At 32.8% G+C, this 17739-nt stretch overlaps 2 protein-coding genes across 2 annotated transcripts; both read left to right on the forward strand.

Annotated features, from left to right (window-relative positions):
- Positions 1-3821: 3821 nt before the first annotated feature.
- On the forward strand, positions 3822-11766 carry LOC124355836 (transcription factor Maf-like). Its single transcript, XM_046806989.1, has 2 exons — positions 3822-3977; positions 11497-11766. The coding sequence occupies exons 1-2, from the start codon at positions 3969-3971 to the stop codon at positions 11764-11766; spliced, it is 279 nt and encodes a 92-aa protein (XP_046662945.1). The 5' UTR covers positions 3822-3968.
- Positions 11767-11933: 167 nt separating this feature from the next.
- LOC124355837 (keratin, type I cytoskeletal 9-like) lies at positions 11934-12977 on the forward strand. Its single transcript, XM_046806991.1, has 2 exons — positions 11934-12026; positions 12078-12977. The coding sequence occupies exons 1-2, from the start codon at positions 11934-11936 to the stop codon at positions 12975-12977; spliced, it is 993 nt and encodes a 330-aa protein (XP_046662947.1).
- The last annotated feature ends 4762 nt before the right edge of the window (positions 12978-17739 follow it).

The following is a 17739-nucleotide window of genomic DNA, read 5'->3' on the forward strand; positions in this document are numbered from 1 at the left end:
ACGAAATCTGGCTAGTTGTGAGGCAAGAGGTCAGACTATTATGGACCACACAACAACTCATACGGTAATCGTAATCTATGAAAACTGCTAAGTAGTGATCTCAGGACTCTCGTTATGACAATAACAGTATACAAGGACCATCATGGTTGCTGAGTAATCACTCACGAAAACTGGCTAGTTGTGAGGCAGCAGGTCAGACTATTATGGACCACACAACAACTCATACGTTAATCGTAATCTATGAAAACTGCTAAGTAGTGATCTCAGGACTCTCGTTATGACAATAACAGTATACAAGGACCATCATGGTTGCTGAGTAATCACTCACGACATCTGGCTAGTTGTGAGGCAGCAGGTCAGACTATTATGGACCACACAACAACTCATACGTTAATCGTAATCTATGAAAACTGCTAAGTAGTGATCTCAGGACTCTCGTTATGACAATAACAGTATACAAGGACCATCATGGTTGCTGAGTAATCACTCACGACATCTGGCTAGTTGTGAGGCAAGAGGTCAGACTATTATGGACCACACAACAACTCATACGTTAATCGTAATCTATGAAAACTGCTAAGTAGTGATCTCAGGACTCTCGTTATGACAATAACAGTATACAAGGACCATCATGGTTGCTGAGTAATCACTCACGAAATCTGGCTAGTTGTGAGGCAAGAGGTCAGACTATTATGGACCACACAACAACTCATACGTTAATCGTAATCTATGAAAACTGCTAAGTAGTGATCTCAGGACTCTCGTTATGACAATAACAGTATACAAGGACCATCATGGTTGCTGAGTAATCACTCGTGAAAACAGGCTAATTGTGAGGCAAGAGGCCAGGGTATTATGGACCACACGACAACTCATACGTTAATCGTAATCTATGAAAACTGCTAAGTAGTGATCTTAACGACACTAGTTATAATAATAACATTATAAAACGATCATCATAGATGCTGAGTAATCACTCGTGAAAACAGGCTAATTGTGAGGCATGAGACCAGGGTATTATGGACCATACAAAAACTCATACGGTAATCGTACTCTATGAAATCTGCTAAGTAATGATCTCTAATTATCCTCGTTATGATACCCTCATAAACATTATAAAGCGATCTTTATGGTTACTTTATGGTTAATCACTTGTAAAACTGGCTAGTTGTGAGGCAAGGGGTCAGACTATTATTGTCCACAACAAAAACTTATACGGTAATCGTACTCTATGAAAACTGCTTTATCTTTATATTTAACTACACTCGCTATGATAACAACATTATAAAATGATCTTTGTGGTTACTGAATAATCACTCGCGAAAACAGGCTAGTTGCGATGCAAGAGGCCAGGCTAGTATGGGCTACACAACCTAGCCACGTCCTGCCGGGGCCCAAGGCCACCGTACATCATATTGTAGATGCGCGACACGAGGCAACTCCACAAACTGCTGTGACGTCATTGTTAATCTGCGATGGCCAGAACTGGTTAGAGGTGTGCCTGCTGGTGACGCACACGACTTGCCAGAGCGGTTGGTTGTGTTTTCCTCTGGGTTACTTTTGAATAACGTTCGCTGGAGATTGTTCCCAGAATATCCACTCAATCAGTTTTTTTATTATAACATATAATGAAGCAAATCAGTGCCGTATCAAGAGATCTAGTGCCCTATCACCATAATACATTTACTTTGTAAGAGGCACTCAATCATTATAAATTGGCTTGGATTTCCCGGTATGAACAACACATATTGATATACAAAAATATAAGTTTGGAAATATTTTAAAACTAGAAAACAATTTTTTGTAGGATGATTGCCAGTAATGTAGACTGTCTTATATTCTTATTAAGTCCTAGATTAATTGTATTAATTATCCCAATGAAGTGTAATTAATATTTCTAATACTGTTGTGTATCATCTTCGCAACTATTTACAGTTATTTGAATGTATACTCATGAACACTAAGGTCGAAAGGAGGATGTAATAAAAAGTAGTACATTAAAAAAGAAGAAATATATATATATTGAGTCTGTTAGAGAAGGACATAATATCAAAACTATTTAAAATTAAATTCGTATATTTCGCAAAAAAAAACTCACCTAACGACTTGAAATTTGACGAGAAGCTTCATTTATATACAAGCAACGTTGAGCCATTAATAATGCATGTCATTTCATGGGATTTGGCTGAGAGTTAGCGAATTTTTATATTAGCCTTATGGGTAACCATGATGGCATCTACAAAAAAGCATAGTAACTAAATATTTAAACAAACAGAACATTCATATAAGAAAATGTGAAATTTGCATTCATAGAATAACAAAAAAATATAATGGAAAGTTAATTATATATGTTGGTGACAAGATTGGTTTCAACCGCACTTGCATTGTAAACCCGCCCTAGCCTACCAGAACTTTTACTATTTGAACACTAAAATTAAAAATAACTTAACGTACAAAAATGTTAATGTATCGTGGATAAATATCTCGAGAAATATTTCATCGGTTGACTTTAAATTTTGCATTAAAATACATTTATACAAAGACAAGAATGCATTCTTTGATGTAAATTGTCCATGGAATTTGTCCATGGAACTCATTGAAGCCTATAACAGGTGGCTGACAGTATTTCTATTTCGTTTGCCGGGGGGGAGGGGGTTTTAAACGCTTCTTTTCTGTACCAGTATATGCTCGCCTATCTTTCCACAGAACATTTCGAGAATGAAATGAACTGTTCAGGCTTTAAACTGTGCATTCAACCTCAGCGAAGCCTGTTACGTGACACGTGTGGCATATTACTACCTTCTATTATATACCACCAATATTTGTTTAATTAAGAATCGCCGATCCTAGAACCAACCAATTTTTGTCATTTGAATTTGCATCATGTTACTCGACGCAGGCATGTAAAAACGTTAGCTATAATAAAGAATCGTCAACAAATTCCCATCAAACTTAATGTTATGGTGATAGGTACGCAAATGATTGGTAGATACGTAATCCAATACAAGTGAGTGAAACTTTTATAAGACGAAGGCATTTAATATAAACACGGTATCTATCTCAAATGGGAGCAACTATGAAGTAGGAGCAATTAATAGGCTAATTTTGAACACATATTTTGTGATTAATGTATCTCATTTAATTTCTACTCAAAATTGCACTCGCGTATGAATTTTTAAGATAGAGGATTTCCGAATATTAAAAAGTATACAGTAACATGTCAACCATTCAGGTATTGTTTAAGCAATAACTTACTGTTTTAGGCCTAAATATCACAATATTTGAGGTTTAAAGATGCAGCTTCTCTTACTTTTATGAAAAGTAAACTGAGTAAACTGAGGGAAGTGTCTTATTTATTCATCCACTTGCAGATATCTTTCGTCACTGAAAGGCTGAATGTGTGCAGCAAGCCAAATTATTTGTCATACAAAGAATATTCTGCGATTAGAATTTGTACGAAATATTCTGATTTATAACTTTGAGCAGTACTTTAAAACATTGTTTCTAAAAAATATTAAAGTTTCAAAAGTGCATTATGTTTGGTTGTAAGCCTTAGGCATGAAAAACATAATATTTTTAGCTGCCAGTTTGTCAGTAGTAAAAATAAATTATTATCTTACATAGGATTGTTTAACTCAGATGGTAATAATCCAAAACAACAATAAACCATGAGGACGTCCCGTACAGCTCTGCAGACGGAACTAGATTACCTGTCTGGGGAACTACTTGGTAAACAGGCATTCAACATAAACTTCATAATTGAAAGACTGCCAGGGAAATTACAGTCTTTGTCGCTGCTCCGCGGGTATCCCGGCCTGTAATCACGCCGCCCCTCCAGCGGCCAGATTCGCGCCGGTGATCCCTGATCACGTGATCCCCTGGAGGCTCCTGCAGCCACCGGAGCAACGGCCGGCCAATGTTATAAGCGCCACGACTGGCTCACCAGTGCAGCCGTGACCGTCAGCACCATGAAGTGGGTAAGTTCACATCTCTGTCAAGGCCGACACTTCACTTCAGAATCGATAGCTTGTTAGAGGACATCTTCTTTTGTGTTGAGAGTTCTAAGTTCGCTCGAGTGCTAATGTCGTCTACAAGTCGGGTGTTTTGTTCTGTTAATGTTTGCTTCTCATTTAGTATATGGCTGTTGTTTTTATTTAATTGTATGGCTTTGTAACTTATTAATTTTTGATATCTGGCTATCCTACCTGTATATTAAAGACGAAATTAATTAAAAAAATTAAACATCATCATAAATAATATAACTGGGCATTTAATTACGATATACAATTATAAACTCTCGTTGTAACTTGTTAGCCGGAGAATATTTATGACAATTTAATTAAATCATACTAGATTTTTTATTTGGTTAGTAACAATAATAACAGCTTTTATCCAGTTAATATGTTATTTCAATTATAATATATTTTTACTCGTAAATTGATGTCTTGTAGTTTTCTATTTATATTTTGGCAACATTTTAGTTAAAAATAAAACCAGTTTGCAGTTTTAATTAATTTCTTATAAAACAAGATTATTAAAGATCGATGTTGTGATAAACAACAGCGAACATCAATATATAACTGATTAATAAATAACCTCTAATCAGTAAGTCATGATCTAATCTGTTATTTATATATTTATACTTGTGGATGTTCAAGGAAGTAAAAAGCTAGTTTAAATTTATACAAATAATCTTTTATTTGACTAAATCAGAATTAAATGAATTAAAATTAAATTAAATGTTATAAGAATAATTTGTGAAATTGCTTGTCTAACTTATATAATACAAAAATAAAACAATATTTTAATTAAGTCTCTGTTTTTAAAATCGGCAACACGTTTAACTAGAGATTTGTCTTGAAATAAATTTTTACTTCGTACTTTATAAGCAAACTAGCTGATTAGAATTTTTGACGTAAACATAATCCACTTGAACAAGAGGACCACTTCTGTAAAAGGCAAAAATGTTAAATTTAATACAAATACTGAATGTAAGGGATAAGAATAGTAATTAAGATTATACAAACAATAATTTATTTTTAATACTTGTTATTTCTACATAAATATCCAGGGTATTCAGAATAATGTAATAAAACAGCAGTTTTAAAGACATATGGCAAGTCAATCGTATCCAATATTTTAGCATAAATTTTTAACAAAATTCCTCATAGATTGAACAGAAAAAAAACAGTTGTTTAACACCAACAAATAAAAACGTAATATAACTAAATTAAAAACCTATTAGAATTCTTTAAAATATTAAAAAAAACCTTTAAAAACCTATTTATATTGATGTTTATGAAATTAGTTGTGGTAAAAAATGAATTGTTTCCTATAACAAAATTTTCATCGCTATTTTCCCGGTTCAACTCACTACTATTTGTGCAAAAATTAAATTTCAAATTGTAAAGAAAAATAAATGAAAAACTCACTCGCTTTGGTTTCTTATCGTCTTTTTAAAATGCACCATCAGTTTTTACTTATGACAATTAGTAATTTTCGTTTTTGGCCAATCAACACTCCATGATAAAAACGGCTTAGCTATTAGATTTTTTCGTTAAACTCTGTAATTATATGTTGATATATTTGATCAGACATTATTTAGCAAAAAACTTAAAGAAGAAATGTCAGCTAAGGCTTTAGTAGCGTCATCGATGAATGTATCTGAATGACAGTATCTTTCATGAGTCAGTCAAGGTCACTGGGAGCAATTCATCAGCCAATATTCACTGCGTTATACCTGGAATAGACGATGGTTTGAGAAGCAATTAATCCTAATAAGACACTACTTCTAAGTACTAATAAAATGTTTACATTTTATTGTAATGTATTTTTAATTTGACAGGGACTACAATACAATGCGCTCATGTACAATGCGCTGAGCCATCCATTCGCGAGTCAGTGATAATCATTTAAAAAATCCCAAGATAAGGGTTTTAAGGGGGTTCATTAGATTAAAATAAATATAAATAAAAAAAAACAAAATATTATCTGTTGGATGTCGTTCATCAAGCTTAATAATGAACGATAGATCAAAATCGGCATTTAATATATCATTTTTAGATAGCCACTAAACAATTTTACTGGCTATAAACTAAAATCTACTAAACAAACTTTCTGTCTGTGACCATCTTTCTTCAGCCAACTTAAGAGCACTATAATTAAATGTGATTGCTCAAATGACTGCCATGTAAGCAAATCGGCTATTTTTATCTCACTAAAGTAAGAAATGCTACATTGCGTATAAAGCAATGCGTGAATATTCCAAGTGTCATGGCAGCATTGGTAGTAGACTGTTTTATCAGCAATATGGAATCCGAATCTCAAGATATTTCTAGTTACAGACTGCACAAATAATCTAGTCATGTCAATTTGTAGCCCATAAACTAGGTTTTAAACTAACGGTTCTCTAATTTTGCTGACTGATGTAGTTTTTTCAATTTAATCGTCAATAATCATATAGGTTAGTGATTATTAAACTGTACACAGTTATTGCAATGGTATTATTTCAATAAAAATCTTAATATTTAATCATTTAATTATCTATATATATATATATAAGTAAAATATTTTGTGGAATTTTTATCTAAATTTTGTATTTATTCGTACATTAAATTTGCTCTATTAAAAATCAGTAGGAGTTTTAAAAAAAGGAAAGGTTGTAATCTTCTCTTAACTGATTTTATTAATAAAAATTCTCTTTGTGAGTCAAATTTTGAGCGTGACGAGCTAATAAAGTAGCATTATAATTATTATAGAAATTTTACTGAACAACTAATATATTTAAATTGAAGCAAAGAACAAATTACATAACTGTTAAGAATTAAAAAAACCGCTTTTGTAAATGGATAATTAAGAGATCTAGTCTAAGACAGGTGAAATACTATACGTAGGTATGTATAGAGACGTTATTTGTGTACTAGATATTGTTACTTTTCACACCCTAAAATGTAGTAGCTCGTGTTACAAAGCTCGTATAAAAATTAATATTAATGCTTTTTGTATCAAACACATTTTTATTAACATTTAAACTTAGGTATACGTGGAAAAATAAACAATAGTGAACTGCCATGTAATTAAAAACAAAGCCAATTTATAATGGTTGTAAAACTTCTGCAGTATTTAATTTATTTTATTGATATGTAGAGCGTTGATTATAATAAAGATAATTTATCAGGCTATATACTTACTTATTATTATAATAGGTTGTAAGCTATTAATTCGCTTTTATTTACTTCGATTTACTATAAGAAGAGTAAAATATATCGTTTTTAAAACTTGAGTAAAAACCACAGATCCATCGGCCGTTGAACGCCACCTTTTTGATCACGTGGTCTTGGCATAGTATTTTTATTGCCGAAAAGTATAAACGCATCGACATAATCAGATATTATATATTCTGGAAACGCGTAATAGGTTGAACGAAGATGAAAAGGATTGGTCAGTTGCTTAGTTAAATCATTTAATCACTTTAACCAATGAAACCACCACGTTACGATCCATTCACCTATACTTTATGTAGAGAGTGTCCGATAATAGATTCAATTCTGTGAGTCAATTCTGATGTAATGTCAGTAGAATCTATTCTGGGTACGGGAGACAGCTTTTTTACTCAATGTTTATTGTAACCTAATTTATGTTCGTAATCAGCTAATTACTAACCGAAAATGACTATATATAGGGCGTAAAGAGATACATTGATCCGTAGGTCTAGTTAACTGTGGAGAATTGTTGTTGAAGTTAATAGACTTCTTGAATAAGTTAATAAGTTCTTACTTATTCTAAGTACGAAGGAGTACTCGCCTTTATTCATTTGAAGCTGAATTGTAGGTGCTGGAATTGAACCTGAGATTACATGACGACATCGCTGATATGTGCCCACTCATATCCATAATGTCTGTGCCATAGAACTTCGGCTTTTGGCGACAGTAATTCCCCGCACATACCCTTTCTGAGTATCCTGTTATTGCAGGAGGCGTGTAGAAGACCTTATTGGTTTAAGTATAGAACATTCATCAGCTTCATATCATTGTGAATTATATCATTGCTCGGTTCTCTAATACAAGTTTCGCAATGTTTGGTCATATTTGACTGATATATTTCTGTTGGATTCATGTAAACCCATGAAATAATATCTAGCATGAGGAGTGTTAAGAACAGTTTCTACGTAGGACTCTGTTCGAAGCTGTTTTAATCCATCATGTTTAGGCAATAAATATGCGATGATGTCTTCAAATTTAAACGATTGGTGAAATAATCAAGTGTTTATTTTCTGTACGCAGGTATTGGTGTTACCTTTGTGGTATTTAGTGTTACCACTTATAGTGTTACATTTTATAATATTTGAATAAAATAGGTCCTTAATTAGGCATTATTCTATACGTTAACTACTCGTAAATCTGATTTTGTAAAATTGTTTTCAACCATTACGCAAAAAAATGCGCTGTATCTTGAACTTTTATCCTCTTGGTTTTAAATTGATCACATAATAAACCAACTTACTGCATTTTTAAGCCAAACTGCATTGCTATATTTGGCGAAAATGAGACAGAAAATAAGAACTCTGCACTATGTAGAAACAGATTGAAGAACGGACAAACTTCAACATTTTTCCGCTTCATATTATTATGTAAAGTTATAAAATTCCGTTGTAGGGGACATCAATAGACAGTAAAAAATAAATATTAAACTGTTTGTGTGAAGTTGTATGTTCGACTAAACCGCAAGGGCAAATATAAGTGTTGTGAATACTGCTAAACATGACAAAATTTTCATAAACATTAATCCACTTACAAATGAAAACATCACTACATTATAGTGGTGGATAAAGATTGTTATAGATTCGATATATTTTAAAAAGCCACTTAGAATTTAAACCGTAAACGATACAAATAAATTTAAATTTGCTCTCCAGCCTTTATAATTTTTAATGCAAAACAAGTTTTCCAAAAGAACTATTACTTTAGTCTCAATATCATAATAGCCAGACTTTAAAAATCTTTATTAGAATTCAGAATCCCAGAATCTTGTGACGCAACGGTGACAAATATAAAATTATTTTATTACTTTTCTTATCAAATTATATAAACTTATATCATTATATAACTGCAAGGTATGACTATGCAATCAGGTTTGCCGCGATCGGGCTTAAAATAAAAGCACACCATTTTTATGGAGAAGCTAATATTAGTTACTTGATTAACCGCACCCATCCTAGATCTTCGCCTCCGTTGGATATATTTAATAGAAATTGGATCCAAGACTTTGGAATGAATCAATAAAATCATTATGTCAGGTTTTGCAAATTACTCTTCTCTAACTAAGCCCCCTGAAAAGTGTTGGTGAGAACTGACTTCATCAGCGGATTTTGCTTCTTTAGCTACAAACGTGTTTGCTAACAATTTTGGTTAGAACATAAATCATAGAATATCCATGCCAAATTTAAGTAATATTCATCCAATAATAAGAGATTCATACCAGTCAATTGATTCACTGATTCCATCCGAGAACTTCGCCACCTCTGTTCATGTTAGATTAAAATCTGGCAACATTCTTGGGACGAACCTTTAAAATAACTGTGCTAAATTTCATTAATATACCTCGAATATATGACCCCTTATATGGCAATCGATGAGTTTCCCTTGCGCCCAATTGGGATGGATGACGAACTTAAGATGTTGATTTACAAGATAAACACTTAATAACTTTGAGCAAAAGGAATTTTGAACTTCACACAAAATTTGAAAAAATAGAAACAAAAAAATGCTGTCGCTAGAGCTAGTGAAGTGTTAGGTTTCATACACTAAGCCAATTATTGTATTGTTATTTTTCATAATAATTATAGTGGATTGTTATATTTTAAGTTATAATTTAATTTTTATTGTTGCTATAGTTTCTGCAACACAAAATAATATACTTTGCTTTGTATTTGTAGCTTTTTAAATTCTTTGAAGTTTCATGCTTCTTACTACATTTTTATTTATAGCTTCAGTATGATATGTAGATAAGAATATAGGGTGTCCGTTTCAAATGTGCACCCCATATTTAGTCGTATCTCAAAATCGACTAAATTTATAAGTAAGTTTAAATGATGGCCTTCCCCTACTGTTTGTGAAATACACAAAGATGCATTCACAATTCTCAATTTGGCCACCATTTTTCAATGTGACGGCCAACTTTTCAGATTTCTTGCAAAACTCCCTCTATTTTGTTATGATTTCGGGAACAAAAAATTTCTTTTAACGTTTCTATTCTTAGCAATATTCTTTTTAACTTACTTATTTAGGAGGTACAGTCTAATACACTTTTATAGTTTAACGAAAGTTTTTTTGAGTAATTTCAAATGGAATAAAAAGTAAATGACGTTACTGATTTATTCCAGTACTAGTACCATGAATAGATTCCGGAATAAAACATTAGTATAAACTTAAAATTTTCAACATTAGTATACAAATTGAATAGTACGAAAATATTCACCACTATATCTGCCAAGCATATGAAGCTTTACGAATTTACAATTCAATACTGTACATAAATATCTGATTTTTATCACAATAAGGGACTTTTAACAAGGATTCATAAGAAAAAAAAATCTAAAATTAGAGTATAGTCGAGTAATATATGGAGTTAACGGTATCTATTTGGAGAACACAATGATACAAATGCAACCAATAAATTAAAAATGGCGGATTATAATCTTTCATGTATACAGTGTTGATTATCGGAGGTTTATTATTATAACTAATTAAAACAAAGTCATCAAGCCATTTTCACCAAGCTTACGTTTGTAACTTTAAACCGCTGCCTTGTTAGAGGCATACATTGAACAGTTAGAGGTTGGATTTGCGGCATTGTGTTCTATTGTATGTAAAATCACTAACATAATAATAACTCAAAATCTATTCCAGGAGCTGATAACAATCCACTGTCCTTTTAATTTATGATTGCCGGTTTTTGTATGCTGAAAATCATGGCTACTTGTAGTCAAATAATGTTAGTAAAAAATATCCATAAAGTCGTATTAAATATTATATACTATAAATATTACCAATTACATGGTGGAATTTTTTAAATCCAAAAATGGGTTGCTGTGTTTTTGAAATAACTTTTAACATTAAACAATTGCGAAATCATTCAAATTCTGATGTGCCCATTTATATAGGAACATTTTTAAACCAATCATTTGTAGTGAACTGTTTGGTCGCTGGACATTTAACATGGGTGGTTCGAATCACCTACTACTCATAAATAATTAAAAAATGCTACAGCTATATTATAATTTATTGTCCAATTAGTTTTTTTAAAGCAGCAGTGTAATGTCAAATAAAATTATTGTAGTTGTACATTTTTAATTTTCAAAGTGTTATCAAAGTTTTAATTTTGATCTAAATGCGAAATAATATATTATTTCTTTGCAATAACCAAAATATTGTAATGGAGAAGGCGTAGAATAACATTTTAAAGTTTTTATTTAACTCAAATGACGGATTGTTTCAGATTTGCCTAATACTGTTGAGCGTTACGGTAACAGCGTACTCAAAGCCTTCAGACCTACAGTTCCCTAAGCATGAAGAAGATATTCACCACCATCATCACAGCCATCATGGTAGCAAGCATGGAGTAGGCCACCACGACTCTGGTCTCTTAGTTGCTGGAGGAACACCGGGATTCTACGGAGGATCTGGTGGTGGAAGCTCTGTTGGAAAACCTAGTGGATCATACACCAGTGGAATTCACGGAGGTTCAAATGGAGGGTGGTCATCATGAATCAGGACTTCACGGTGGGGGTAGTCACGGAGGTTCCTTAGGAGGAGGTCATCACGAATCAGGACAGAACGGTGGTGGAAGTCACGGAGCTTCAATTGGAGGTGGTCATCACGAATCTGGACTTCATAGTGGAGGTAGTCACGGAGGTTCCTTAGGAGGAGGTCAATATGAATCTGGATCACACGGTGGTGGAAGTCACGGAGGTTCCGTTGGAGGTGGTCATCGTGAATCTGGACATCACAGTGGTGGAGGTCACGGAGGTTCCTTAGGAGGACATCACGAATCTGGACTACATAGTGGTTCTTTTGGAGGCCAACAATCAGAGCTTATTGGAGATCAAGACGGAGGCCATAGTAGCCACAAAGAAAATTATTCTAGTGGACCCAAAGGCAATGGTGGTTTATGGCTCTAAACCAGGTAGTTCTAGTTTTGCTTCAAGTCAGTCATCCGCTCAGTCAGAGGGATTTGGATTTGGAGGAGGTAAGGAGAGTGGTTTCGGGAATAGCAACGGAGGAAAAGGAGGATCTAGTGGGTATGGAGGTCGACCGGGTGGAAATCTAGGAGGTGGTTATGGATCGGGATTAGGTGGAAATGAAGGAGGTTCATTTGGAGCTGGAAGTGGAGGACTATCTGGTGGGCATCAACATTCAGGACTTCATGGCAGTGGAAATCATGGGGGAGCTGGAAATCATGAAGGATCGTTTGGTAGTGATCAGTATGGATCTGGCCTCAGTGGAGGAAATCATGGCAGCTCTTTAGGTGGAGGTCATAGTGGGTCATATGGGGGAAAACCAGGCCACCATGGATCTGGCCATCATGGAGGAAATCAGGGTGGTTCCTTAGGAGGGGGTCACGGAGGGTCATTAGAAAGTGGTCACCATGGATCTGGTCAGCACGGAGGGGGTAGTGGTTCTACTGGAGGATCTTATGGGGGGAAACCAGGACACCATGAAGCTGGCCTTCATGGAGGAAATCATGGAGGTTCTTTTGGAGGTGGACATGGAGGATCCTTTGAAGAAGGACATCTTGAATCCGGACAACACGGTCATGGTGGATCCTTTGGAGGGAAGCCGGGACATCATGAGGGTGGCGAACATCATCATGGAGGATCATCGTATGGTCACAAGCCTATACATGGACCTCCCCACGGACCTCATCCCCATGGCGTTCATGGGCCACCACACGGACATGGTCACCACCACCATCACTAATGTTTATAATAAAATAGTCACTAACTAAAACCTTTTTCCCCAGTTTGTTATGTAATGCCTTGTGCATGTTGCCAATGCTTACTACAGTATTTAATCTGTCAATAAAGTTACGTGTATTGTTTAAATATTTATAAGTACCATCAATAAATACATTGTTATATTTAGACTATATAATTTGAGGTTGAACTGAACAAATAAGATGTCTAGTCCAAAAATCAACTTATTTGGATAAGTTAATAATAATTAGATTAAGTACAAGTGATTTAATTTTTGATCTCAAAAACCCGATTATGAAGATCAATGCATTAAATAAAATAAAATAAATACATTTTTATTCCTCTACAACAATTGCTAAATATGGTTTATTCGAAACTTATGGAAGAAACAAAAGCACATTGTACATCGAGTTAAGAAAGTTGTTTTCTATAGTTATATTTACTTTCAATACTTTATAGCATTACAAATATAAATACATTTAATAACGGTGGCTCTTTCATTAAACCTTAATTATTTTAACCTCAACAAAGTTATATCATGAGAAATAATAAAACAGGCCATATTACATGTTTTGAGATTGTAAGCAACAATAAGTTAAGCAATATAAATGTTTAAAGGAATTAAATATTATAATGGCTACGCACAGTTCTAGATAACGTATAACATATAGTAGATTTTATGCTATATATATTACCAGGCTGGGAGTAAAAAAATGTATAAGTATGAATAATCAGTGTTATACTTATAATACTGCCATCTGGATCCTAAATATATCCCTTTGTATCGTGCTGTAAATTCATTATGAAAATTATTTCATGTTACAAAAGACCATAGATAACTGAAAACTTAGTGATGATAAAAGAAGTGTCTTTTACGTCTCATGAAATAATGAATTCTTCACGTTTGCCAAGAAATACTACTGTGATTACACGATTTCATGAGGGCACGTTCATAATGAGGGCTTATTTCTGGACTTTTTATTTGCCAACGAATTTTTCAGTAAAAATTGCAAAAGATAGTTGCCTTTGTATTAACCGTGTAGGTATAACAGAAAAGAATTTAGGCTTCACAATTTTACACACAAAAACTGTTTCAATCAGTGTTTTCAATGTTTTCCGTATACCTAAAATATGTACCTAAAAATTCATTAATCTTAGAAATTAAGCAATTGTGCGCCGGACGGTGTACACGATGGTCTGAGATATTTATTTAAGCGTGGAATCAAATGTAACAAACCACATAGGCAAGCAGACAATAAAAACGCAATAAGGAAATGCATAGCTACGTGAACCCCATCAAGCGCACGGCGCGCTTTACGAAAGCCCGGTGTGGACCAGGCCGTGTACACGACGGAAGTGGTGAAATATCGCGTGTACCCAATAGGGTAATACGATGTCGTGAACATGTAAGTGGTTTTCCCTCTTTGCCTACAAAACATTTTACTATCGAAGCTTACTGACCTGCAGACTATCACAACTTGTACAATAAACTTTGTATTACCTTAATAATTAATAATGTAACATTTAATGATAATAAGTAATATTAAAAAAAAAAATATTAATAAACAATGTAATAAGAAATTATTTAGAAAACAACTTTTACTACATATTCAAAACTACGAACTGTATAAAACATGCATCCTCCAAGAGAGCATCGTCCATGATAACAGGATTCAGGTTTTTTGCTGGCTAGTGAAAAACTGTGTTACATCAAACTTGGATTTTTTTGGTTGACTTCGAAATCCTCTTTTAGTGAAGATTAAATGCAAGAAATATTTCATCTACGTAATGAAGCACTTTCTTTTGTATATCAACGAATTCACCTTATTTATCATTAAAATTTGACATACTCGGGACAAGAATTCATCATTCCTATGGGACTCGAATCATCAATTTTATTTTACTCCTCTTTCCAGAATGTTCGATATCAATTTTTCTATGATAAATATCTCTTAACAGGTGCATCATTGTCATGCAGCACACGTTTGAAACTTTGAGAATTTCTAGAAGTTTGCTAAGAATGTTATTTTTATTTCCAGACTAATATCAGTCACTTCCAATAGAGTTATAGCCTAACGTTTTATAAACCTAAAATAAAATTGGAACAATATTCAATTTTTTGAAACTTTGTTTTACAATCAAAACCTTATAATTATTTTCCAAATGACTTGATGGGATCAAATAAGACATTTATATAACAACATATTTGGTAATGTACCCATATGAATGTTCAGTGTTTTAAAATAGTACGTTGCAACTCGTTATAGCTACTTATGTAATAATCATTCATGAATACATCCTTATTATGATATTTGCACTTTTGTGTAAAAAGAACAAAACAAATATAGAGTACCATGTTGTCTAGACCGATAACACCATGAACAAGTTACATCGTGCTTATCGATCATTGAATGTGTGATTCACATTAAAACTATATTCTAAATCCACTGATGTTTCTATTAAGAAAATTAAAATATCGTTTTCGGGTGAAAAGTTTGTGTTCAAATTTTGAAATATTTTAGTACGTGTAACATATTTGAGACTTATTCTAATTTATTTTATACTTAATTGTAAGGGATTATGTTTTCTATTTAGTCGTCAATGTCCCCCTTTCACGGTTGAATATAAGAAAAGTATGAGTACCTCAGGTTAACTCTAAAACTTTAAACAAATTTCAACTCTAAAAATTATTAATTTTTTAAGATATTACAAAACCCGTGTTTTCTATTGTTACTTCTTCCAATGAAAATCACCATCAATGCGTTGAATTAGAAGTAAATGTTATAAATATGTATAGTAGCGTCGAGACAGACGCACATAATTGACCTCTATCTTTGGATTGAAATAAAAGGTTCTTAGCATAATATTTACGCATTTTCCACTTCCTGCATGTGGAATTATATGATCTTATTGATAAGACATATATTTTTTGGTTTGGCTGCAAGTATTATACTTCAATTAATTTATAATTTATAAAAAGAGTGCTTTCATAATTATAACAATTTCAGTGTAATGGAACTGTAAGTTCAGTCCAAAAAGCATTTATCATTTGTGTTTACAAAGTTCATGTCATATTTTGATATTTTGATACAAAGTCCCTTTCTGTTTCATGTGATTTATTATATATCTATTCTAGTTAATATAAAATTATTTGTAGTTTTTTTATATATACTATTTTAACCACGCTGAGTTGGAGAGAAGAAAACTGAACCAAGATAATTAAATATATTACAAATATCCCCATGAAAATATGTTTTTGCTAATCGTGTAAAATGCTAATAAGAGGATGAATATGAATAAAAACCTTAATAAATTATTTAAAAGATTTTTCGGTTGAAAGTTACAAAAAGATTGCTGAAACAATTAAATTAGTGAATTATATTGTGATATTAGTTTTGTTAAAACATTTGTTGGTTAAAATTATATCCACACCATTGAAAAATATTTAGAACAGTAAATAATTGTTTTGGCTTGGTGTAAGTGGGGAAACAGATCCAATTATTACATTTTAATTAATTCTGTTATGACACCGACTTTTCCATAGATTAAAAGATAAGTACAGTTTAGACACAAATGTAACGTTTATCATCTATGTAAACCTCAGCGACTTTGATAAGGTGTTTTAGGTATATTTCAAGTTTGGACATTGGCCCATGTGTAGCGCAAAGTTAAACGCACATCAGACTGGGTTAGCCTCGCGTTCGCTCCACAGCGAACAACTTGGGTACAGCACGAAGAGTAACTCTCAATAAAACGATATTTACCATGTAAAATTGCGATATAAAGGTAGTTTCAAAATAAAAAAAAAACCGAAAACAGAATTTGTCATCAACATGTAATTTTAATTGCACAACTCTAATTTTACAACTAATTAATTTATTGTACCAATTCAGTGTACATCGTTTGAATAGCAAGTGAATCTGGTTCTAAGCTATGTTCCATATTTAAAAGCTTTAGTTTGATTATGAAGTAATTTTTTAGTAAAAAATTAAATTTTTATGTAATTAGGGGATTTATACTTACAAATTACCTCCAAGTTTAATAATTTTGTATTATTTATGATTTAAAAGAGTATTTCAACAGAGTCTCCACAAAGTTAGTTAAAATCTATAAAATATTCGTATTTAACAAACAGACAAGAAAGTGAGATACTATTTGTGTATCTTACAGCAAAGGAGTTAGGGTTTTAATTGGTTCAATGTTTCACTATTTATGATTTGACATATGTATTCTGATTTCCTCATTGTCAATATCGTTCCTTATAAATGATCATTGTGGCTTGATTAATGTCCTTAACATTGTTTAATTTCGATATTATAGGTAGAGATTCAAACCAAATTTATAATCTGTTAGAGACCTCGTTTAACAAAGTTCGTATAGACAGACAGAAATCAGATTTCGTTCATCAGTAGTTAGCGGGAGAGGCTTTGTTAAACGCCTGATAGGACTAATCCTTATGTTATCTTCATGAAATCCTTATGAAATCAACCTTAATAAAGGTAGGTAGGTAGGTTGTAGTAGCTTTTAATAAATAAAAATGAAACGCTCAATTTTTTTTTAAGTGCTCATTTCGAGAACGCCTGAGCCAATCTGGCTAATATTCGTTGAAGTTTGACCAAGAGAAAAACAGAAAAATTTTCCCGAAATAATTTTTAACTCCAGACAATACTAATAATATTAATAAAACATAATATTGTAAATTGAAACTAACCAGTTAATAACGCTTTTAACTGAAGTTCATTAGAGAGCCAGAAACATTTGTTTAT

Source organism: Homalodisca vitripennis, chromosome 2, assembly GCF_021130785.1.
Source record: "Homalodisca vitripennis isolate AUS2020 chromosome 2, UT_GWSS_2.1, whole genome shotgun sequence".
NCBI classification, from domain to species: Eukaryota; Metazoa; Arthropoda; class Insecta; order Hemiptera; family Cicadellidae; genus Homalodisca; species Homalodisca vitripennis.

Coding starts and splice junctions, on each gene's coding strand:
- LOC124355837 (XM_046806991.1), top strand. CDS start 11,934: ATGAATCTGGATCACACGGTGGTGGAAGTCACGGAGGTTCCGTTGGAG. Junction 12,027..12,077: donor CAGTGGTGGAGGTCACGGAG/GTTCCTTAGGAG, acceptor GTTCTTTTGGAG/GCCAACAATCAGAGCTTATT.